We start from the raw sequence: 25,365 nt of genomic DNA on the forward strand, positions 1-25,365 counted from the left end.
CTGGCCTCCACAGGCATTGCATGCACCTGGTGCACATAAAATGTCCAGGCAACACAGGTAGACACATAAAATTTAAAAATAAAGGAAAGCAATATATAAACAAACAGACAAGTGAACAATAGAACTTTAAGTCATTTCAAAGCCTAAAACAAACTTAGAGCCGGGCGGTGGTGGCACACGCCTTTAATCCCAGCACTCGGGAGGCAGAGCCAGACAGATCTCTGTGAGTTCGAGGCCAGCCTGGTCTACAGAGTGAGTTCCAGGAAAGGCGCAAGGCTACACAGAGAAACCCTGTTTCGAAAAAACAAAACAAAACAAACAAACAAACAAACAAAAAACTTAGTATGAATCATGGGACTTGCAGGAAGAGCTGAGGCCTTGAGGCAGGATGGTCCTGGTTTTAAATCAGAGGGTTTGTGACTCCACACGAGCCCAAGTCCTTCTCTTTGACTTGTGAGTAGCAGGCTGTATCTCACAGTGATGTTACAAGAATTAAACAACACAGTGTCTGGCAAACAACCCATGTGCACGAATGTATTATTTAACACTCTCCTTCTCCTTTAACTTTTCCTTTTCTTTATTTTCATTTTTGGGTGTATGCTGATGTGTACGTGTGTACAGGTACACACAAACACATGTGGAGGTGATGTGGTGATGCCAGGTCTTTTCCTCAACAGCTCTCTCTCTCTTTACTTTTGGAGTCCCTCATGGAACCTGGAGTCTGTGCACTTCAGCTATACTGGTCGGCCAGTGAGCTGGGATTGCAGGTGCGTGCCTGCTGGGCATCCAAACTCAGGTCTTCATGTGTTTACAGCAAGCATATTGACTGGGCTATTTCTTTAGCCCCTGGACTTCTTTTTATAGAATACTTTCCCTCCCTCCTGCCCCCCTTCCTCCCTCCTGCCCTCCCTCTTGCCCCCTCCCTCCCTCCTGCCCTCCCTTCCTTCCTTCTGTTGAGAAAGGGTCTCACACTGTAGCTCAGATTGGCCTGGAACTCACTATGTAGTAGGCTGACCTTGAACTTGAAACAGTCCTTCTGCCTCAGATTGCCAGGATTATAGGGTAAGCTACCAAGCTTGGCTTACTTCTTTTTATTTTAGAAGCATAAATATTTATTTGTAACAAAGGAGTTTGTATGCAGTGTTGAAAATCTACAACTTCTTGTTAAATTCACATTTGCACTTCACCTTTTTAAACAAACATTTATAATCATTATTTTATACAGATGTAGATATGTAAATACAACACCAAGTTCTGTGGTCCTTCAGCATTTTCCACTTAATTTTTTTTTTTTTTTTTTACATAAAACAGGTTATAATTCCAAAATCCAGAGTTACTTGAGACTGGAAAATATTTTCTCTGTAGAAAATATTTAAAATGATAACATTTCCCAATAAGCCCCTTTAAGCCAAATGAGAGCTGAATTATACATATAAATATTGATTAGATTCTGGGATACAGAAGAGACCTGTCAGAGAGCTGTGTTTTACTTAATTTGTGTAAGTGAGATTCCTATTCATCTTCCCCTTCACTGTTTGATTTATGGCAGACATTTTCTATAGGCTAATCCATAATCTAAAAAGATTTTAGCCTCCCCTCCTGAAAGTACAGCCAGCATATTCTTTCATCAGCTTGATACGGTACAAATTCTTATCCTAATGGTGAAATGTATCACTAAAGCATGCCCAGTGATTGGGCAAAAACAAATGGCTTACTTCTTTTTAAAAAGAGGTTTTATTATAAATACATTTTTAAAGTAGAAGATAGGGCTGCATCTAACTAGTTCTAAAGACACCCAAGACCTGGTACGGAAGACTCTGTTCTATCAGTATACAGATCCCGAAGTGCAGACACATCAGGGAAGGCAATGAACTTTACCTGACCCTTGTCTGGAAAGCAAAATCTCAGGCAGGAGAAAACCATCTGACCAGGTGAGAAAGAAAATACAGTATAAAGCACACGATTACTTGGGGTCATTAAGACTGTGGTTCCTCTTTCCAGGGAGACAGATAAGAATAGAAGACCCAATGAAAATAGTAATTTTTAATTTTTTATGGTCCTGGAGGCCTTTTGACATATCTGGATGTCACATGAACATGGACAAAAAGGAATAAATCTTACTGCTCTGAGCTACAGTTTGGAAATGTGTGATGTGTGGTACATCATACTCGTGAGCACCATGAGAGAAGACTGACTGCTCTGAGAGGGATCTGGGGAAACAGGATAAAGTAAGTACCTGATTTGGAGTCTTTAAATACAGACACAACATGACGTAGGAAGTTAGAAAGCTGCTCCGCACTCTTCGAGTTCTGGTTTTTGGGTGTGATGTCTTCGTGGCACCAAAGTGGACCGAATGCCCTAAAATCAAACAAACCAATGTTAAACACATGACTGTCATTTTGTGTTAAAAGACACACTAGGAGATTCTAACTTCAAAGATAAAATTATCTTTAAAATATTTTATTATTTTTAATTATGTTTAGGTATGTGTGTATCTGCATGTATGTCACAAGTGCAGTGCTCACAGAAGCCAGAAGAGGGTGTCAGATCCTCTGGATATGGAGTTACAGATAGTTGTGAGCCACCTGATATTGGTAATGGGAATTAAACTTGTATCTTTTGGAAGAGCAGCTGGTGCTTTTAACTGTTGAGCCATCTCTCTAGCCCCATAGATATATATTTTAAACTTTACTAATTAACTAGAGGAAGTGTATTGAAACTTTTGCAAATACTCAAAAATAACCCTGATTTGTAAGGATTTGCTTTTGATGTTTTTATCTTTTTTGTTTGTTTGTTTTTTGAGCCAGGGTTTCTCTGTGTAGCTTTGGAGCCTGTCCTGGATCTCACTCTGGACCAGGATGACCTCGAACGCACAGAGGTCTGCTTGGCTCTGCCTCCCAAGTGCTGGGATTAAAGGCATGTACTACTGCCAGCTGATGTTTTTTAATATTGTGCATGAGTGTTATGTGAGCATGTGAGTGAGCATGCCACAGTACACATATGGAGGTCAGAGGAGAGGCTGTTCTTTCTTTCCACCTTTCTGGGGTCCCAGGGATTGAACTCATGTTGCCAGACTTTCCAGGCAAGTGCTTTTCCTGCTGAGCCATCTCACTAGCCCTACTGCCAGTATTTTAAATTTACTTACAACAATTAAAATCTCCTATTTCAGGCTAGCAAGATGCTTAACAGGTAAGGCATGTGCCGCCAAGCCTGAGGATCCGACTGTGATCCGACTGGGCCCCACATGGTGGGAGGAGAACACTGATCCTGGCTGGCTGTCCTCCGACCTCCACATGCACACTATGGCAGGCACCCTCCCGAACCGGGAAATAAATAAGTGTAAAATGTTCTATTTCAAAAGAATGGTGCCAGGCGTACTGTAGACACTATGTTTGGTTTGGGAAGGGCCATAAAATGTTGAGTTCAGCAAGATGAAAGTTTCTTGTTGTTGTTCAGAGTCACATTATCAAGGTGTGAGACACCTCGGAAGCAACAGAAAATGGCTTCTATTATCTAAACTTGCATTTGAACAGTAAGGATGGGCTGGAGGGGCTGGAGAGATTGCTCAGTGGTTAGAGCACTGGCTACTCTTCCAGAAGACCTGGATTCAATTCTCAGTACCAACATGGTGGCTCACAACCATCTGTAGTTCCAGTTCTGGGGCTCCGACACTTTCTTTTGTCTCCACAGGCACTATACATACATAGTGCACCTATACTCATACACAGGTAAAATACTCAAATAAATAAAATTATAAAAAATTTCTTTTTAAAGAGTGGGGTGGAGTTAGAGGAGGTAACTGCCAGTATGTGGTACTGTAGACTCCAGGGGCCACCAGTCACTGTTAACAGCTGTGAGCTGAGTGTGCATGACTTAAGCCCCTGAGAAAGGATGGCCTGGCTCCAGATCATCAGTAAACAGGCTTTTACATAACACTGGCCCTCGAGACCTGAGAAAACAGGACCATTTGTAGTGTCCTGACTCTGACATCCAACTAAATGGATTCTTTTTTTAATTTTAGTGCTTATTTATTTATTTATTTATTTATTTACTTATTTATTATTTTCCGGAGCTGAGGACCGAACCTAGGGCCTTGTGCTTGCTAGGCAAGTGCTCTACCACTAAGCTAAATCCCCAACCCCAAAGATTTATTTATTTATTATGTATACAGAAGAGGGCGCCAGATCTCACTACAGATGGTTGTGAGCCACCATGTGGTTGCTGGGAATTGAACTCAGGACCTCTGGAAGAGCAGTCGGTACTCTTAACCTCTGAGCCATCTTTCCAGCCCTCTAAATGGATTCTTTCCCATTATGTTTCCCATCCTTCTTGGCTTCTGACTCTGGAGCAGATGAGCAAATGGTCTCCAAGGTGCCTGGGTGGACTGTGGCGAATATCCTTGGTCTTCAGAGTGAGGTTCTTGGCTAAGTTCAGAATTTCCAGAACCTGGCAGCTCTCAAGATGATGGAAGTCAGTCTCATGGCAGGGTACTACTGTCTGGGGTACTGCCGTCTGGGGTACTACTGTCTGGGGTACTGCCATCTGGGGTACTACCGTCGTCTGGGGTACTACCGTTGTCTGGGGTACTGCCGTCTGGGGTATTGTCATCTGGGGCACTGCCGTCCGGGGCACTGCCGTCGTCTGGGGCACTGCTGTCTGGGGCACTGCCGTCTGGGGTACTGCCATCTGGGGTACTGCCGTCTGGGGTACTGCCATCTGGGGTACTGCCGCCGTCTGGGGTACTGCCGTCGTCTGGGGCACTGCCGTCTGGGGCACTGCCGTCTGGGGCACTGCCGTCGTCTGGGGTACTGCCGTCTGGGGTACTGCCGTCTGGGGTTACTGCTGTCGTCTGGGGTACTGCCGTCGTCTGGGGCACTGCCGTCTGGGGTTACTGCTGTCGTCTGGGGTACTGCTGTCGTCTGGGGTACTGCCGTCGTCTGGGGCACTGCTGTCTGGGGCACTGCCGTCTTACAACCCAAACCTCCTTGGCGATCCGTCATCTGGTCAATGAGGTATGAGAGACCCTCTCACAGCATCTGCCCTCGACTCCAGTCAATATAAATCAGAAGAGAGGACTTCTTCCAAACACCAAGACAATTAATTTCCCAGCCGTGTGGTTGAAAGTGCTGGTGTTTTTACAAAGCAGCGGCTTGACTCCCCACCCTCATTACCTGGTTGTCAGAAACTCAATGAGCTTGTTGGCCTTCTCGTCTGTTTCAGCGGCTGTGTCCACATCTTCCACCTCCTGGGTCATCTGTGGGAGGTTCCCGCTGCTACTGCCTAGACTGATGCTGGAGGATGTGGAACTGGAGCTCAGGCCGGAGTCCGGCACTGGGGACGACTGGTCCTCTCTCAGGAAGTCAAAGCCACCTGGTGGGAGGAGAAGGCAATGGAAGGGTGGGCGAGGGTGCCAGCAAGCTTAACGAGGTTTGGGGGCGAACACACATAAGTGTGGCATTAAAGACACTTGATTTGGTGTCTTTATGAGTCATCACTTTTCTTTGCTGTGCACACCAGTGTGTTTCGGGGACCACAGGGAGGAGATATGCTGTGTTCCACACTGGGGTTTGACTAGATGTTGTGAGAAAGGAGGTACATGGATGTTTTATGCATATATTAGCTAGGCCAGCAAACAGCCCAACTATGAAAGGTCAATCACCCACTGTACCAGCAGCAGATTAGTCCCAAAGTAATGGACAATTTAAATATTTAAAATGACTCTTTTAAAAACCACCAGTTATGCAATGGCTGATAGGTAAATTATATTTAATGTTTTTGAATAGTTGTGGCTATAAGCTTGACTAATTTAAGTGTGTATTTAATATGTGTGTACACATATGTACATATAAATATATAATGTGCACACACATATATGTATTTGGTGCTTAGGATTAGACCCAGGGCCTCATGCATGCTAAGTATATGTTTTATCACTGATCTATGCTCTAACCATGTATTAGCATATTTTAATATGCTAGATGCATGATATTCAAAGAACTATAATATAAGAAAATAATGTTTTCTTTCACTACATATTTGTTTAACACTATCATCTCTAGTTATCCTGTAGTTTGAAAAGGTATACATGTAACCATCTCCCTTTCCTCTGCTTTTGAAATTTGTGTTCCATCAGATTCCAACAAAACACAGACGGTCATGCAGTAAACTGAAAACCCCTTCATGGGAACAGGGAGGCACGAGAGAGCCACCCAGCACACTCGCCATGTCCTGCTCAGGCACGGGGCACAGTCACCTTGTCCCACATCCTCATCCTTCAGTGTTCTAGGCCAGTGCTCTTGACCAATGAGCATTTTAATGCAGTACATCAATAGGAACATACTCACTGGGGGCAGCAGTCAAAAGAATTACAAAAAATGCACTTTAACTACTCAACCGTGAGAAGGCTTTTTAGAGGCATGTTCACATGAAACGGTGTTATTTTCTTACGCAGAAGTCACACACTATAGCACAAGAGGAGTGAGTGTGGGCTCCATGCCTCCCCCGGCCTGTCATCTCCCACTGGTGACGCCGTCACATCCACCTCTTACCGGTGTAGAGATATTCTGGCTGGTAAGCTGGCTGCATGGTTAGTGTCTTGGCTTCCCCCATCTCTCGGGTCTGCAGGAGCACAGAGGCAATGGTATGAAAGTTGCTGTTGCAAGACAGGGCGATGAGGAGGTGAAGGAGCAGCTTTTTGCTGTGCTCGAAGACTTCAGGCCGGTAATGGTCCAGACCTGCAACAGAGGGCCCAATCTCTTAATATAAACAGACGTTAAAGCTCCTTGAGATCCCGGGGAGATGGAAGACTCCAGGATGCCGGCAGGGATGCATAGTGGGAGAAGAGTTAGTGGTCTTTGGGCTACCGACATAAAGAAGTTGGGCCTAGGGAAAATAAGAAGCTTTGTGGCTGAGAGGCTGGCATACAGTGTTGACAGGAGGCCTTTTCTAGACCTCTGTAGTATTTAATGTGGTTCATATTCTTTCTTCTTGATGTATCCTCTTCCCTGGATCTGTGTTTGTGAGCTCTGTCTTGCTTGGAAGTGCAAGTTGGCTTTGAGTTTGAAATCTGCCATCAGCCCCTGAGTGCTGGGATCACAGATATGTGCCATCACACCAGGCCTAAAGGATCTACATTTTATTTCTCTCTTTCCAACTTAACTCGTGTTCTAGATGGTTCCTCTTCCACTTTCTGCCTGTCACTTGGACAAGGTGCTTAGTCTCTGTTATGTCTCTCCTTGCTACGATCAACGCCATGGCTTTCCCTTTGCCCCCTCAGCTGAGCCCCCACCCCCGTAAGCCCAGACTATTTGGGGTATCTTTACAGACGCATCATGAATATATTTAGATTACAGACATGTCCGTGTTACACTATGACTGATCACCCGGAACAAGACATATTACAGAGTAGAAAGGTATAATGAGCCGGGCATTGGTGGCACACGCCTTTAATCCCAGCACTCGGGAGGCAGAGGCGGGCAGATCTCTGTGAGTTTGAGGCTAGCCTGGTCTACAAAGCTAGTTCCAGGAAAGGCGCAAAGCTACACAGAGAGAAAAACCAAAAAAAAAAAAAAAAAGAAAAAAGAAAAAAGAAAGAAAGGTATAATGAGAAAAGGAAGGACTGATTTCAGAACTGAAGCTAACCTATGTGCCATGAAGGACATGTCTACGTGTTCTTCATCCTGTAGGTTAGCGTTCCCCTTAGAGCCAGTCTTACCTAAGAAGACAGCATGAAGTAACAATGGAAGATGAAGAGCCCAGTCTTCTCTCACACTGTGATCCACCACCATCTCAGTCATAAATATCACAGCAATATTGCACCTGACCAACAAAATGGAGAAATGAATGCAATTTTTATAGAGGCTGAAAATACATCAGCAATTCAAGTCACAATTAAATGCAATTAAGATTCACCGAAAAACTATGTAAAGGTCCTTATTCAAGAGAGAAGGAATTTTAAAGAGATTATTTAATTTTACTGTGTGTGATTATTTAATTTTACTGTGAGTGCCTAATTTGTGTACCATACACATGCAGTACCTGTGGAGGCCAGAAGAGGGCACTGGGTTCCCCCGGAACTGGAGTTACAGATGGTTGTGAGCTGCTATGTGGGTGCTGGGAATGGAACCCAGGTCCTCTGCAAGAGCAGCCAATGCTCTTAACTGCTGAGCCAGCTCTCCAGCCCCCCCCCAACCCCCCAAGACAGCACAGAGCCTCACTGCAAGAAACATCTGTTAGCTTATTACAGAATGGTAAGTCTTCTAGCACCAAGAGCTGAAGAAAAAGGAAACATTGAAGAGGAGTCCATCTCTTCACGTTGTGTGCAGTCTAACAAGCATCACTGAATTAGTTCCAAGTGTATAGCAAGGAAAAGCTCAAGGGGTCACAGGCTGATATTTTACTAAACTCTGCTGATATTCTAGGAGCTGGTTGTAAAGTCAGGGAGGTCCCACTGATTTAAAAAGGGACCTCCTTTAGTGAGACCAGGACAAAGTCCCTCAACTCCCTGGTAGAGAAATCCAGTAAAAGCAAAGTGCTCATTTCCCTCTGCCTACGCATGCTGCTCACCTGTGCAGTGGCCCGCGTGGAGTGATGGTCTCTGGGAGGTAGTCGACCAAGGGGGCCCAGCATCCCCCAGTGCATGGCATGGGTAAAGGTTGTGGCTGCTTGGCCTCCGTAATAGTTAACAACCAGCTTGTGTAGGGAGAGATTGGATCATCTGGAGGATAAGAAAGACATGGTGCTTTATTTTCTGGGGAAAAATGCCTTGTGTGTACCATAGTTGATGTTCTTAGAAAGCATCTTGAAGATGTATGCTTGTCAAAACAACAACTTACTAAGAGTGACTCACACCATCAAATGAGTTAGAACTAGTTGATTATGTAATTATTTGATTAATTATTACTTGATGATTTATAGTTATTCACTATGGAGCAAAGAAAAATACAGATTTAAAAATGTTCAGCCAGGCAGTGGTGGTGCACGCCTTTAATCCCAGCACTTGGGAGGCAGAGCCAGACAGATCTCTGTGAGTTTGAGGCCAGTCTGGTCTACAGAGTGAGATCCAGGACAGTCATCAAAACTACATGGAGAAACCCTGTCTCAAAAAACCAATAAAATAAAATAAAAATGTTCAATCATGATTCTTGTGAATGAGAAATGTCTTTAATCTTCCCCATTGCACAGAAATGAAGTCATTTAAATATATATAATTTTTTTGAGCTGAGGATCGAACCTAGGCAAGCACTCTACCACTGAGCTAAATCCCCAACCCCTATATAATTTATTTTTATTTTATGTGTACTAGTGTTTTGCCTGCATGTATGTCTGTGTGAGGGTGTCAGATCGTGGAGTTACAGACAGCTATGAGCTGCTATGTGGGTGCTGGGAATTGAACCCGGGTCCCCTGGAAGAGCAGTCAGTGCTCTTGACCACTGAGCCCCCAAAATGCGGTTCTTATTTCTAGTTAGCTCAGAGCAAGAGCCTGAGAGCCATCCTGCATATCCTTTCATCCCACAACCAACTCACAGTCACATGACAACAGTAATAATAACACAGGGGGCCGACACAGGCAGGTTCCATGTCAGGCTCTGCCCGATGTACTTTGCATCTTAAGAGTATAGTTCTGGGTATTTACTGCCATTACTACTGTATGCGAGGACACTGACATGTCAACACGTTCAGAGACTTGCCTTCCAAACACACACCCTGCATCTGGCCTCTCGTCTCCAGCTTTGTCTGTGTCTAGTCTGCCCTCCTCTGTCGCCACGGCTCTTTATTGTTGTCTTGCTTCCAGTCTCACCCTGTGTTCCGCAGAGAAGCCAGAGCCATCCTTTGGAAACTTTGGCCATGTGTCTGTCCTTGCTCAACACTCCAGAGGTTCCCTTCACACTCAGAAGGAAGCCCACAACCCACACGATGACCCCAGAATCTTCACAAGGCTGTCTTGTTCCTCATGGGGTTAAATGCCTGTTCCTCGTGGGGTTAACTGCCTCTCACTGCCCACTGCTCACTCGCCTCAGCCATGACGACTTCCTTGCTCTGCTGTGCATGATTAGGCAAGACTGGCTCCAGGCTCGGGACTTCTTTTCTACTGCTCCCCATGACTGGAATGCTCTAGGCTCTCTTCTTAACCACTAAAACATCTCTCCAGCCCCTGTTTATTTTTATTTATGTGTGTGTGTGCCTGCCTGAACATATGTCTTTGCATCACATGTATGCAGTTGCTCAAAGAGGCCAAAAAAAGGCATCAGATCTCCTGAAAATGGAGTTACAGACCATTAGTAGCTGCTAATATGATGCTGGGAATTGAATCTACTGCCATTTCTCCAGAGGACCCAGGTTCAATTCCCAGCATTCTCACGGCCATTCACAATAATCTATAACTCCAGTTCCAGGGGAGCTAACACTCTCTTCTGGCCTCTGTGGGTACTGCACACACGAGGTGTGTAGGCATGCATGCTGGCATAACACCCATAGTGTAAACAATTAGAAATATAACAGTTCTTTAAGAAAGTTCTACAGCACAGACTTGTATCACTGGAGTGTACTTTGTTTCTGGAATTTCTTCAAATCCTAGACAATTTATATTTAGATGCAGATGTACAAGGTTGAAAATTTAAATTCACTTCCAGTGTTTCTTTAAAAAATATTTCTTCAAACAAATTATTTATTTATTTATTTATTTTATTAAGTTTGTGTGTGTTCAAGGTGCCCAGAAAAGGGGTTGGATCCCTTAAAGCTAGAGTTGCAGGTCATTGTGAGTTACCATGTCTGTGCTGGGAACCAAACCCAGGTCCTCTGTAAGAGTAGCCAATTCTCTTCACTGTTGAGCCATCTCTCCAGCCCCAACAATCTTTTCTTCTTTCCTTCCTTCCTTCCTTCCTTCCTTCCTTCCTTCCTTCCTTCCTTCCTTCCTTCCTTCCTTCCTTCCTTCCTCTTTTTTAAAAAAAGATTTATTTATTTATTACCTATAAAGTGTTCCGCCTGTATGTCTGCCTGCAGGCCAGAAGAGGGCACCAGATCTTGTTACGGATGGTTGTGAGTCACCATGGGGGTGTGGGAAATTGAACTCAGGTCCTCTGGAAGAGCAACCAGTGCGCTTAACTGCTGAGCCATCTCTCCAGCCCCCCAAAAATCTTTTCAAAGAGCTAATTTCTTACTAGGCTTTCTCCAACTTGACATCACCGTGGAAAACACCAAGAATACAGAAGTACAGGACTGGGTAGGCTCTTTGGCCTTTAATAAATAATAAAGACCCTTTCAGATCTAACCCTGTGCAGCTGGAACCCCGCAGCCTTGGGTACTCACTTTTATCTTCATCATATGACCCTCCAGAGCTGTTGCTGTATCTTGACTCCAGGCGAGTGTGGGCTCGGATCACATTGCTAAACCTTCAAAACCAAAACACAGCCAAGAAATGGCGACATGTGTGAATGTGCTCTTGTCAAAAGCAGGTTCTACAATTTAGTGGTCAACTTTTTCCTTTTTTTTTCTTTCTTTCTTTCTTTCTTTTTTTCTTTTTTTTTTTGGTGTGTGTGTGTGGGGTCTTAGTTCTAATCATGGTACTTTCTTCTTCTTCTTCCTCCTCTTTCTTTAGATGGGGCCTCACTGTGTAACCTTGGCTGGCCTGGAATTCCCCATGTAGACCAGGTTGGCCTTGAACTGACAGAGAATGCACTTTCTTCTGCCCGCCCCTCCCCCCAGTGCTGGGATTGTAGGCCAACGCCACCTGAGTTGGTATGTTTTTCTGAAAGGACTATTAAAGCCATTATATCTGAAACATTTCCCTTTTCAGTTGGGGGGGCCAGAGGTCCCCTCTTGCGTAGAGTAAAAGCCCAAACCTTGGGAGAATAATGAAACTTTAGGATAACGTTGTGCTCCAACTGCACAATCTAACACCTGTTTCAGAATGAAGATGAGTGTGATGCTAAATGTCGCTGTCAGGACAAGCTCGCCAGTCGGGCAAACCCGCTGAGCGGCTGAGCAAGGACAGACACAAAGAAGCAGAAACGCAGGCAGCAGTTTCATGAACAATCCAGGGCTGTGGACAAGTTAAAGCTTCCCTCAAAATACTCAGAATTTTCAGGAATGTGAGAGTTGGGAGAAAATGTAACCATATGATTGGAAGGACTTTTTCAAGTCTCTCTTGTGGATTGTTCAGTTAAGGGAAAAGAGCTGGGCTACACTAACGTCACATGCACCGTCTCAATTTGCCTCTCATTTTTGACATAAGTATTATTCACCTTACGAATAGGGAAACTGAGGCTTAATGAGGCTAAACAACTTGTCTGATGTCAGCCTTAGGGAGGTGACAGTACAAGTCCAGGCCATGATACTTCTGAGTGGGCAGAAAGGGAATTTAAGACTGAGTGGGTGTCTGAGGTGACAGACACCCCAAGGATTCTGATATGATTGGAAGATCAGAATATTGCAATGTGCCTGGTGAATAAGTACAATTACTATGTGTCATTGTGATTAAGTCCTCAATCACTAGTTCTACAGCTGTGACCAAGATGTTTACCCCAAGAACTCCACACGTGACAAAAGAGACTAGCAGGAAATATTTTATGCTTTTTGTTTTTGTTTTTTTGTTTTTCGAGACAGGGTTTCTCTGTGTAGCTTTGGTGCCTGTTCTGGAACTCACTCTGTAGCCCAGGCTGGCCTCGAACTCACAGAGATCCACCTGCCTCTGCCTCCTGAGTGCTGGGATTAAAGGTGTGTGCCACTACCACCTGGCATTTTATGCTTTTAAGAAAGCATATTTTATCTTAGTTTTTAATGGGTTGTGAGCCACCATGTGGGTGCTGGGAATTGAACCCCGATCTTTCACAATAGCAGTGTGTGTTCTTAACCACTGAGTCAGCTGTCCAGCCCAGTTTTATGCTTTTATCATGTGTTATTATTATGCTTAGATTGAGATCTGTAGGATGGCTGGCTTCTGGATGCCCAAAGCATTTAAATTAGTCCATTCTCATCATTCTGACACAGGCATGTGGCTCAGGGGAAATATGGCCAAGTATTGTAGTTATATTAAATAAAATTTTATGGTGTTAGGAATGGAACCCAGTCCCTCATATGTGCTAGGCAGGAATTCGAGCACTGAGGTACATCCCAGCCCCAAAATGGTATATCTACTTATTTTACCTAGAAGATTCCCAGACGATTCCATCCACTTATTTTTATGTAACCAAAGCAAAGAGCCAAGGTGATGCACAAACATCAGAAAACTCAAGCTGACATAGATGTGTTTCCCTACATGGCTGATTGGGTGTTCTGTGCTAGGAAACATGGGCTGTAGATGCCCTCAAAGGATGTGGACCGTCTTAGGTTTCTACTGCTGTGATAAAGACCACAATCAAAAGCAACGTGGGGAGCGCAGGGTTTATTTTGCTTAGCTATTCCAGGCTGTAGTCTATCATCAAGGGAAAGCATTGAAGGAACTCAAGGCAGGAACCTGGAGTCAGGAACTGAAGCAGAAGCCATGGAGTCATGCTGTTGACCGGCTTGCTCTCCGTGGCTTGCTCAACTTGCTTTTTACAGAACCCAGGACCACCTGCCTAGGGATGGTACCACCCACAGTGGGCTGGGTCCTCTCACTTCAGGAATGAATCAAGTGAATGCTCCACCAACTGGCATACAGGCAAATCTGACGGAAGCACGTTCTCAGTTGAGATTCCCTCTACCAAATGGTTCTAGTTTATGTCAAGTTGACAAAAAACAGCTAGCACTAGGAGGAACGGTAAGGTTTCAGGAAGGAGAGCTGGACATGTGCTTTGAAGGGTGACTGCATCATCGTTGAGGTAGGTACCAGCCACAAAGCTGCCTCAGGGATTTGTATCTGTTGAAGTGTCCCAATGCAGCACACAACAGTGCCTGGCTTTCTTCTCAGGTATCTTCGAAAGTTGCTTTTCTCCTCAGCCTGTTGCTCAGTTATAGTCCTCGGTGACTCCCTCCCCCACTGTCCTACCTTTTGGGACACTGCTCTGGGACTCTACAGAACAGAAGGTTCAGGGCACAGGAGTCTCATACGGGTCAGGCCACAGAACAGTCTAAGCCGGACTGGAACATCGGAAGTCAGGAAAGTGACAAAATGTGATCTTCCCCCAAGGCTCCGTAGTCATGATTCTACTGATAAATGCAGTGGTCTAAACCGAGTACGCTGAGCCAAACATCATTTGGCAAGGGATTAAAAAGCAGGCTGATGAAAGAAGACCACATCTAGAGGACTTCCACGTTTGCAGAAATGGGGTGTGTCGCCCAGCACCTGTGGCCACCAATGAACAGTGGTATACAATAAGTAGGGTTTGAAAATTTCTCAGGAGGCCGTGGGGATAGGTATCACCCACTAGATGGTATTCTCATCTCCTTTATGAGACAGGTCTACAGGGCTCTTAGATAATGTTTATGAGGCCAAGATAAAACAGAGGCAAGTCCCTTTGAGACTGGGGGATACTGGAACCACAATGCAGCCTTAAACTCATGGCAATCCACTGCCTCAGCTTCCTCAGACTTGGATTACAAGGTACAACAAGGACAATGTCTCCAACAGTGCTATTTGATCTTTATCTTACATGGATAACTGGCTTCTCCATGCTAAAGGCCATCACCAAAATCCCCTGGGCAGGACACTAATGGTATAAAAATGACTTTGTAACAAGATGTTAATATATAAAAACAGAGAGGCTTTCTATCCCAAATCAAAAGAAGTTGGGAAACTCAGGCTACAAGATAAATGATTAAAATTTTATGTAGTAGAGCCAGAATAGGGCTCAGTGGTTTCAGAAGACCTCAGTTTTTTTTTTTTTGTTTTTTTTTTTTTTTTTTTTTTTTGAGATTGGATTTCACTGTCCTGGAGATCACTCTGTAGCCCAGGCTGGCCTTAAACTCACAGAGATCCACCTGGCTCTGCCTCCGGAGTGCTGGGATTAAAGGTGTTGACTACCACTGCCCAGCAGAAGGCCTCAGTTTGATCCCTAGAACACACATGACAGCTCAAAACCATCTATAACTCCAGTCATGGGGGCAGCTAATGTTCTCTTCTGGCTCCTGTAGGCACCAGGCACACACATGGTGCACAGACATACATGCAGGCAAAACACCATACATGTACATACATGTACAATAAAACGAAGCAAAACAAAACGAGAAACCTTGATGTATCTCCTGCTCTTCACAAGCATTTGCAGGCTAGAGAGACCCAGACTTTATCTATTTATCCCAGGCAATGAGAAGATAGGTATGTGAGTGAGCGAGAACAGCTTCACAGGGCTCTTATAAAGGGAAGGGTTGGGGTATGGGGTTGGGGATGTAGCTCAGTGGTAGAGCACTTGCCTAGCAAGTGCAAGGCCTCAGTCCTCAGCTCTGGAATAAACAAACAAACAAATAAATAAATAAATAAATAAATAAATAAATGGGAAGGATTCTTGGTGCCACAGGGCAAGAGTGTCCTTGGTTAATTAAGAAGGGATAAACGAAGGTCAAGTGAGGAGGAAGACTATAGGTTGACTATGGCTGTCTATGAGCTCATTCATGTGGGTCCTTGACTCTCAGGTCTTATGTTAACGGTGGAAACTTCGTTTCTTTGTGGTGCTTGGAAAGAGGATGCTCAGAAAAAATGGTTCTAGCAGGATGTTACCGTGTGTTTTTTTTTTTTTTATACAAAGACATTTATAAGTAAAATGTTCATTCATCTATGTGGCACTTAATGTATACCACTGTTTTCTCTACCCTGAGGCAAGCCAGCCTGTAAATATACACTTATGTATATAGAAGTGAAGACCTTAGTATAATAACTAAATTACGTAAGGCCGTCAGGGTGGAGCCCCTGTGATTCCGTAGGAGGAGCTGGGGGGGAGGCGGGGGGGGGGGGGTGGTGGGGGGGGAGTGGTGGGGGGAGAGAGACAGAGGGAGAGAGGGAGGGAGAGAATAAATGTACACACATGCTTCTGTTAAGATATGATATAGCCTGAGGGAGGTGAGGAGGCAGGAGAAGGGGAGGGAGGGGCAACTGGGGTTGATATGTAAAATGAAAAAACATTTAATAAATAAATATATTTAAAAAATAAGATATGATGTAGCCAGCTGTTGACTGTGCCAAAGCCCACAGTGTGCTGTTTAGAACACGGGCTCCTACAACTAACTAAACCTCTTCCCTCAGGAGTTAGCCCACCTCAGGATTTGCTACAGTAACAAAAGCCAATTAATACAACGTTGCTGCAGAGAACTTACCTCAAAACATTTAAAAAATCATGCAATATTTGAAAGCTTCACATGCCAAATCTCCCCTAATTCCAAATGGTTTATGCCCACTAGCAGAACAATGGTTTTTTTTCAATTCCACAAGGATTTACTTATATTTATTTTCTGCAGATGAGTGTTTGCCTGTATGTATGTGCATGTAGTACCCATGGAGGCCAGAAGAGGACGCTGGATCACCCAGAACTGGAGTTACAGATGGTTAGGAGCAGCCATGTGTGTACTTGTGACAGAACTTGAGTCTTTTGAAGCGCAGCTGGTGCTTTTAACCACTGGCCATCTCTCCCACCTCAGTCCAGTGGTTTTTAATGATGCCCAAGTATAAGTGGGACTCAGCCACTAGAACACTGTCTTCCTCTCTGATTTTGTGCAGGATGCATCTTTAGGGATACATCAGGCAAGGTTGGGAAGTCAGTCTGTGTTCCTAAGCATAAAGATGGGCTTCAGTTCGTATGAATTTAGGAAAGTTCGCTAACGTGTGTCGATACCTATGCTGAAAGTTAGAATGGACGGTCAGCCAAATGAGTGCACTGACCTGTCATCAGACTCTTTCAGGATCTTGCTCTCCTCAGGGTCTGGGAAACTGTCTTGACCGGCGACTACAGTGTTACTGCTCGAGGTGGTTCCTGCAGAAAGAATTAGGAGGCATCAGAGACAGAGCATGCCCAGGGGGCAGGCTCAAGGGGTAGGTAGTTCAGGAAAGGATTCCCTGTAAAATCCCATGCCTAACAGTCTTCATATCTTCCGTACCACCTCAGAAGTCCACAGCATCGAGTTCTAGACATCTGCTTTGGCCAAACCTAATTCCTTCTTCCTCATAAAATGAGGGTATAACATTCTTAGAAGTTTCTAGTCTCAGGCCATGACCTTATATAGAGGTGCCAGAATTTCTTTTATCACTGCTACTTTAGACACTGCTACACAGCCCAGGCTGGTCTTCAATTTATGGCCTTGCTTCCTCTGCTTCTCTAGCACTGGGATTCCAGGCAGGCACCATAGTATTGTGCTCTGTTAGTGTTTCTGGGTCCAGGAATTATTCAACTAATGGTATGTAAGGAAAGCTAAGTAGTTTTCTGATCCTTAGGCTAGTGTTTCTCTGAAAACAAACAAACAAACAAACAAAACACAAAAAACAGCCAGGTGGTGGTGGCGCACGACTTTAATCCTAGCACTTGGGAGGCAGAGACAGGTGGATTTCTGTGAGTTCGAGGCCAGCCTGGGCTCCAGGAAAGGTGCAAAGCTACACGGAGAAACCCTGTCTCGAAAAACCAAACCAAAACAAAACCAAAACCAAAAGCAAAGCACAAAAACCAAAAGACTTCACTTCGAAGTAGGATAAAGAGAGAGCCCAAGAGAGAAAGAGAAGTCAGGGTTGAAGACAGACTTGGTATTAAGTTAATTGAAGGGCAGCCTCAGGAAACTGAGGGAAGTAGTATATATTTCATGAAATGAACAGATTCTAATTGATGGAAAGAAATTGCACACTGTGAGCATCTGCTATTCAGAATTCATGGGGTCAGGAATGTTTCTGATTTTAGCTTTTTTGGATTTGGGGATGTTTGTGTACGTATGATGGAACTGTCTTAGGGGTGAGGCACAAATCTAAGCACAGAATTCAATTCTGGTTTTTTTGTTTGTTTGTTTGTTTTTTTGAGACAGGGTTTCTCTGTGTAGTTTTGGTGCCTGTCCTCTCTAGACCAAGCTGGCCTCGAACCCTCAGAGACCTGCCTGCCTCTGCCTCCTGAGTGCTGGGATTAAAGGCGTGTGCCACCACTGCCCGGCTTTAAAGGTAATTTTATATCATGTTTTTAACAATAAGAAACAACGAGTTGGGGCAGGAGAGATGGTTCAGTAGTTAGGACCACTTTCTGCTCTTGCAGAGGATCTGGCTTTGGTTCCCAGAACCCACATGGCAGGTCACAACCATCTGAAACTCCAGTTTCGGGATCTAATGCCCTCTTCTGGCCTCCAAGGGCACTGAGTATACAATGGTATACACACACATACATAGGTAATATAAACAAAATAAAAAATAATAAATCTTTAAAAATAATGAGAAAAGTTTGTACACATTGAGCTTTCCTATTGGGTTGTCATTCCAGTACTCAAAAAATTTCAGATTTCTGAGCACTTTGGAATACATGGGATATTCTAGTCAATCCTGGGAGAATATTAGGAAAGAGAATTCATTACGGTATGCACAAAGTTCAGAACTGAGATTCCTAAGTGACTGCAGGATCCTGGATAGTAAAATAGGTTCTGTGGTAGGGAAGCCACTGGGTCACTGATTCATGATTATCCCTACCAAGTCATTTGTTAATCCAATTACAATGTGCTGAAGGTCTCAGAGAGAGCTTTTGTTTTGTTTTGTTTTCTGAGATGGGGTTTCTCTGTGTAGTTTTGGTGCCTGTCCTGGATCTCACTCTGTAGACCAGGCTGGCCTCGACCTCACAGAGATCCGTCTGCTTCTGCAGGCTGAGTGCTGGGATCAAAGGTGTGTGCCACTGCCTCCCAGCCTTCTGAGAGCTATTCTTAAGCAATCTCTTAAATGAATACATTGCCAGGAAAATGAATAATAAGACCCGCTCAAACCTGTTCAGTGCGCTGCCCGACAAGATGTGAGCCCAGGTGGCCTGTCCCTACCTGAAGCAGCAGCTGAGGCCTTGCTGCTGGCTGCGAATCGATAGAAAGGTGGATTGTCACAGTGCTGGACAATGGGGTTCACCGGCTCTGTCTGCTGCAGCTCAAAGAGAAGCTCTTCCATGGTCTGGATGGTGTTGTTCCGGCACAAGTATATTGCCACCTTTTTAATCTAGGAAGGAGAAGAAGATAAAGGAGGATGTACTTGCCATCAGAGCTCTGGGCTGGAGACTCACTCATCTCGGAACACGCTGTCATCTGGGACTGTTAATCTGACAACAATCCTTTGCTACCCTGGGGTGGTCTTAGTGTTGGGGTTAAAACCTCACTACACAGGTCCTGCGGGCTGCAAGAATATATTATGGAGATTCAGCTGGACATTAAAACATCCAGTTTTTAATATTTCAGCTGTCTTCAGCTATGAAATTCGTGTGTGTCCAAGTACTCTTAGACCATTTTGGCAAACAGCTAAGCTTCCCAGACACTGTTCCACTAGGTACGAATTCCCCTGCTGAGCCTAGGAGACCAGCAGGCTCCTCGATGCTTAGCTTTGCTTCCTGTGCAAATGAAGCACACACCATGCCCATTCCTTCAGGCGTAGGGGCATGGCAGAGAGATTGACTGAGGACAACAGGGCTTTTTACATAACCAGGGGCAGTAAGGACTGAAGGAATTCCAGGGGAGACACAGAACTGCGTGGCCAGAGATAGGAGAGGAAGACAGAGGTTCTGTAGAAGGTGAAGCAGATCTCTTGTAGAGTTTATCAGGGCCAGGGGCAAGGAGCCAGGATATAGAGGATGGAGGAGGAAGGAACAGAGGATGAAGATCAGGTCGAAAGCACAGGAGCTTACTAAAACTATGAGGACTGGAACACTGGGAACAGAGAGGAGCTGAGTGTGAGGACAGGGCTGAAGTTGTATAAATAGAATTTTGTCATAGAGGAATAAAGTTTACAGACCAAAGAGCGTAGTGTATGTAGATTCCTTTCCCTCAGATACCCTAGCCGTATATAGCATCTTTCCAGGACTCTGGGAGGAATTTTCTCAGGGCAGGAATTTAGGAAAATTCCACTATCCATTACACAGGTTCATGAGTAGCTCAATTTTTAAACCATTACTCTTAGGGTGAACTAAGTCAATTTAAGCCAGAAACATTGCAAGATTTCACTGGCATCTGGTGGCACAAGGTACTTCTATGACAAAAATGATTTTATTGTGTCCACTCTGGGAAAATCACTGCTTTTTTTTTTTTTTTTTTTTTTGTTTTTGTTTTTGTTTTTGGAGACAGGGTTTCTCTGTAGCTTTGGAGGCTGTCCTGGAACTCGCTTTGTAGACCAGGCTGGCCTTGAACTCACAGTGATCCACCTGCTTCTGCCTCCTGAGTGCTAGGATTACAGGCGTGTGCCACCACTGCCCAGTGCTTTTTTTTTTTTTTAAACTAAAAAATGGAGTACAGTCTCCTCTTCCTGTAGTGGTTTGGATGAGAACCATAGTCTCGTATGTTTGAATGTTGGTAGAACTGTTTGAGAAGGATAGGAGGTGTGTCACTAGGGGTGGGCTTTGAGGTTTCAAAAGTCCATGCCAGGACCTTGTCTCCCTTTTTTTCTTCTTGCTGCCTGTGGATCCGGTTGTAAAGCTCTCAGCTACTGCTCCAGCACCACATCTGTCTACTTTTTGCTGTGATGATCATGGACTAACCCCCTGAAACTGTAAGCAAGTCCCCGATCAAATGCTTTCTTTTATGAGAGTTGCCCTGGTCATGCCGTCTCTTCACAGCAATAGAATATAACCAGGATACCTCCCATCTTCTTTGTCACTGGAAACAAATAAGTTTTAGCTGTCTGTGAAGTCTTAGGTTTTAAAAACAACAATATTAATGCATCACATAAGTGCAGGCCCCAATGTCTAGCCGTATGGTCATGTGCTGTAGCAGGGCCAAAGCAGCTCAGAACAACAGGGAATCAGAAACTCACAAAAACACACAGAGAAGCCAAGTGAGTCTGTGAGAAACTGACATTATTCTGTTGATCCACCATCCTCAAGTACAAACAGAATATACTATAAAGATATCTCTGCTTTGTTTCCTCTCCTATTGGAAAGACAAATGTAGTTGGGGCTGGAGAGAGGGCTCATTGTTTAAGAGCACTGGCTGCTTTGAGGGAAGATCAGAGTTCAATTCCCAGAACCCACATAGTGGCTCACAACCATCTGTAACTCCAGTTCTAGGCAATTCAATGCCCTCTTCTGGCCTCCATGAGTACTGCATGCACACTGTGCATATACACACATGCAGGCAAACTCTCATCTACCTAAAATAAAAATAAATACATAAATCTTAATAAAAGAAGGAGAGGGAGAAGAAGAAGAGGAAGAAGAAGACCCCAGGTCTGCTGTCTTTTAATTTTGTTTCAATATGTCAAGATGCAAACCAGAAGCATTTCTTTGTTAGTAATGATGTGATCTTTTATATTCAGCGTCTTTCGTATTGGTGCTGTTTATAAAGGACGCTTTGATAACTGTCAGAAAAACCATCCTTAGTTCACAGGTGCCTGTATCCTGTAACTTAATCCGAGGGGTGACAGGTGCCTCTGACAGTAGCACCTGGAGCCCATGTTAGAGGGAAGAAAGGGCTTTTGTGTATCACCTGAATGAGCCCCTTCAAGGGATTTGCAGGATTTGGAAACCAGACCTCTGTTGTAGCAGGATCCAAGGGCATGAGTTGCCAACAGCAGGGGGAGCCCCAGCAGGAAAGGGCACTCCTGGATGTGACTTACATAGGGCAGGAGGATGGTGTCGCTGCTGACCCCGCACAGACTGATGAGGAACTGGAGCGTGATTCTCAGGTTGTTACCCCATTTCTCGTTGTTGGCCAGTGCATTCCAAGCATTTTCCATTTCTGGTCCTGGGACTTCATCGCCATACTAACACAAACGAGAGAAAGCAGCCAGCGTGAGTGTGTGCTGAACGCAAGTTGGCTTGAAGGTTATGATTGGTTAAAATCATTAGGAGGGGGAAATGAACATTCCATAAAAAATACCACTTTTGGGGGGTGCAGAGCAATTTATAATACATAGATCAGTTACATGAAGTACCTACATAAGCATTTTTAAAAATGATAGACTATTTTTTCTCCAAACACATGATATCTATCTATCTATCTATCTATCTATCTATCTGTCTGTCTGTCTGTCTATCTATCTATCTATCATCTATCTATCTATCTATCTATCTATCTATCTAAAAACTGCATCACTGTCCCCCCATTCTTTAGTTGCAGTGCTGGGCATTTGAACCCTGGGCTTTTTGCACACAATACAAGAGTTCTACCCCAAGAGACATCCCCAGTTCTCATCATACCTTTTTTTAATTAAAAAAAAAGTTTTTTTGAGACAGGTGTGCATGTGTGTGCGTGTGCGTGTGCGTGTGCGTGTGCGTGTGTGTGTGTGTGTGTGTGTGTGTGTGTGTGTGTAACATCTCTGGCTTCCCTGGAACTCACTCTGTAGACCAGGCTGGCCATGAACTCACAGAGATCAGCCTGCCTCTGCCACCCAAGTACTGGGATTAAAGGTGTGTGTCATCACTGCCTGGCTTCCATAACCATTTTTTTAAATGCACCAAACACATCATTTTTATTTTCTTATTTATTTTATTTTTTTTCCGGAGCCGAGGACCAAACCCAGGGCCTTGCGCTTGCTAGGCAAGCACTCTACCACTGAGCTAAATCCCCAACCCTATTTTCTTATTTTTTAAAGCAAATGATGGTAGCCAGGTTTACCAGCTCCTCTGAACCCACACATACCTACTTACACAATGATTGTTAACTCACAAAATTAACAGACTAGAAAATAGGAATAGAATCCAGGTCCTCTGCGGGCGCAACTGAACCAGGAGTGTGTTACATGAATGCAGTATTATCTTTCTTTACTAAATACTGAAAAAACAGGAAGTTTATCCTAGCAACATTGTAAACACCTTTTTCTTCTTATAAAATAGGGTCTCATGTAGCCCAGGCTGGCCTCAAACTCACTATGTGGCCGAGGATGGTCTTGCCCTCTAGACTCTCCATGTCTGGCATTGTGAGCCACCATGTGGTTGCTGGGAATTGAACTCAGGACCTCTGGAAGAGCAGTCAGTGCTCTTAACCTCTGAGCCCCTTCTCCAGGCCCGTGGCAGCGTAAATATTTGTAAGTAGAGAGTTCAAGGGCATTCAGTGTACCGGTGTACGCCCATTACCACTGTTAATCCTTCTCTGCTACTTTAACGACAAATGTCATTTGGTTGGGTTTGTGGCAAAGGTCTTGTGAGGCCAGGGCTTTGCTGCTGGTGAAATCATGCTAACTGAGTTACCTTGGCTGTCATGTACATGAGGTTATTTAGGACCAGCGACGTGGCCTCTGGAGAGCCCCAGCCATTCCCTTTCAGCCCATGAGACGTGGTCACTTCTCCTTCCCGGTCCTTGACCTCATCCTCAGGGCTGTTGGGACTTGACCCTGGGAGTAGGAGTCTGCTGTCCACCAGTTCAATGTTGTGTAGCCATGGCAACAGGTAGGTGAGCATGATCTGACGTCCATTTGGGTGTGTTGTGGGGAATCTCTGGCTCACCTCTGAAGAGACAGGGCAAAGGAGAGTTACATGTTACTCTCTAAAGCAAACTCAACAGGAACACCAATGTACTGATGGTCCAACGGTAGTTTGCACTTACTAAAAGGATCGCCATATATAGCTATCCAGGATTGCAACGTCACAAAAGTAAGGCTCACCCCAATCCCTGTGGACAGGAAGCGTCTCAGGGGCAGGGCAGGGCAGGCTGGTAGAAAGCCTCACAAGTTCAAACACACTGTTAGTGGAAAAGGAGTAACAAAGTGTACAGAATAAGGAACTGGGGTGTGTGTGTCAGCGGGACATGTGGTGAATCCCATCTCCGTCATATACTGGCTGCACAAGTGGCTGTGTGACTCAGCCACTTAGGTGACCTACGTCTGGTCTCACAATGCACAGCTTGCTAGAGATTGGAGACATCAGCACACTCCAGGGCAGCTTCAGCATGGCGCCTGCCTCCTAGCAGGCTCCAGACCGGTGATGGGCCAGGTCACTCTTTCTAACCTTGTGATTTACAAAGTGTCTCCCATGCGAATCAGTTGTTACGAAGAGAGACATGGAGCCCACAAACGATAAACTCACTTATGGTGTCTCTTTAGCAATGGCCCAGCATGTAGGAGGGCCACCAAGTGCTGCATTTGACTCTGCGAGCTAGGATTCCGAAGGCCAGAGCTCTGTCCAGCTTGGCCATCTCAGTGGTCACTTTCTCGATGGCAGTTCTGCAATTGTGTGGCAGTTCATACTCTGAATAAATGTCCTACAGACAGAGCAGCTCAGTTCTGTGGATATGCCGTAGTTGTCAGAGTGACTGCCTGGCTTTTAGCTCTATAAGAGAATTGGTGTTCTCCAAAGAGAAATTAGGAAGCATGGTCCTGCGCCTGCACAATTAGCCAGCATCCATTCTAACCTCGGTCATGGTGCTCCTGGCTGCTAAGAAGAATGCAGGCACCAGAAATTACTACGTGATAACCCCTGTCATGCCCCCAATAGGGACTTTAATTGTTTTAGCCCTTTTCCTAAAATTAAAGTTCCAATAACATGGTGCTAAGCTGCTGGGCTTTTACATAGGTTGAAAATGAAAAATTACTTAATTCTTCTTTCTTTAAATAGTGATATTTCTTTTATTACATTTATTTATTTGCTTGGTATATATTTTTTATGAATATGAGTACTTAGCTTGCATGCATATATGCATGTGTACCACATGCATTCTTGGTGCCCACAGAGGTTATCATAGAGGTTAGAAGAGGGCATTGGATTTGAACCCAGATCCTTTGCAAGAGCAGCCAATGTTTTTAACCACTGAACCATCTCTCCATCCCCTATATTTTTACTTATTTTGTGTGTGTGTGTGTGTGTGTGTGTGTGTGTGTGTGTGTGTGTGTGTTTCCATGCCAGGCACACAGGTGGTAGTCAAAGGGACTTGCAGAAGTTGATTCTTTCCCTGTACCCCATGGGGCTCAGGAATCCAAGTGGCCAGCAGATCTGGGGCATGCGCCTGCTGAGTCCTCTGGCTGGCCCCAGAGTATTTATTGAACTTATAGTTGACACATTATGACACCTATGCTCTGGCTATGATGACAGACACTTGTATCTTACTGCATCGGAACGTCCATTAATCCCACTGGCTGAGCATCCATTAGTGCAGGCTGCTGTGTCTGAAGGGATGAAAGCAGCCAAGACCTCTCAGGAGCATGGTCAGCCCTAAACACATGTGTATATAAGCAACATGAATGGACCTAGGAGTGTGTGTGTGTGTGTGTGTGTGTGTGTGTGTGTAGTCAATATTACATGTATGTATATATTAATATATATGTAATAAGAAGAGGTCATGACTTCCAGTGGGAGTTGAGGGGGACACAGGAGGACCTGT

The 25,365-nt window shown here is 44.6% G+C and overlaps 1 protein-coding gene across 6 annotated transcripts in view; it reads right to left on the bottom strand.

Moving 5' to 3' along the window:
- Positions 1–25,365, bottom strand: part of Fry (FRY microtubule binding protein) — a 392,261-nt gene that overhangs the window by 69,958 nt on the left and 296,938 nt on the right. For all 6 annotated transcript variants that reach the window (XM_036171967.1, XM_036171966.1, XM_036171964.1 and 3 more), the window contains 10 exons: positions 23,241–23,497; positions 21,668–21,814; positions 18,898–19,066; positions 16,790–16,880; positions 11,308–11,390; positions 8,566–8,716; positions 7,715–7,818; positions 6,549–6,734; positions 5,172–5,370; positions 2,237–2,358 (listed from right to left, as the gene is read on the bottom strand). In XM_036171967.1, coding sequence (XP_036027860.1) covers positions 2,237–2,358; positions 5,172–5,370; positions 6,549–6,734; positions 7,715–7,818; positions 8,566–8,716; positions 11,308–11,390; positions 16,790–16,880; positions 18,898–19,066; positions 21,668–21,814; positions 23,241–23,497 — 1,509 coding nt within the window. The remainder of the gene's footprint in view (positions 1–2,236; positions 2,359–5,171; positions 5,371–6,548; positions 6,735–7,714; positions 7,819–8,565; positions 8,717–11,307; positions 11,391–16,789; positions 16,881–18,897; positions 19,067–21,667; positions 21,815–23,240; positions 23,498–25,365) is intronic.

Source organism: Onychomys torridus, chromosome 22, assembly GCF_903995425.1.
Source record: "Onychomys torridus chromosome 22, mOncTor1.1, whole genome shotgun sequence".
NCBI classification, from domain to species: Eukaryota; Metazoa; Chordata; class Mammalia; order Rodentia; family Cricetidae; genus Onychomys; species Onychomys torridus.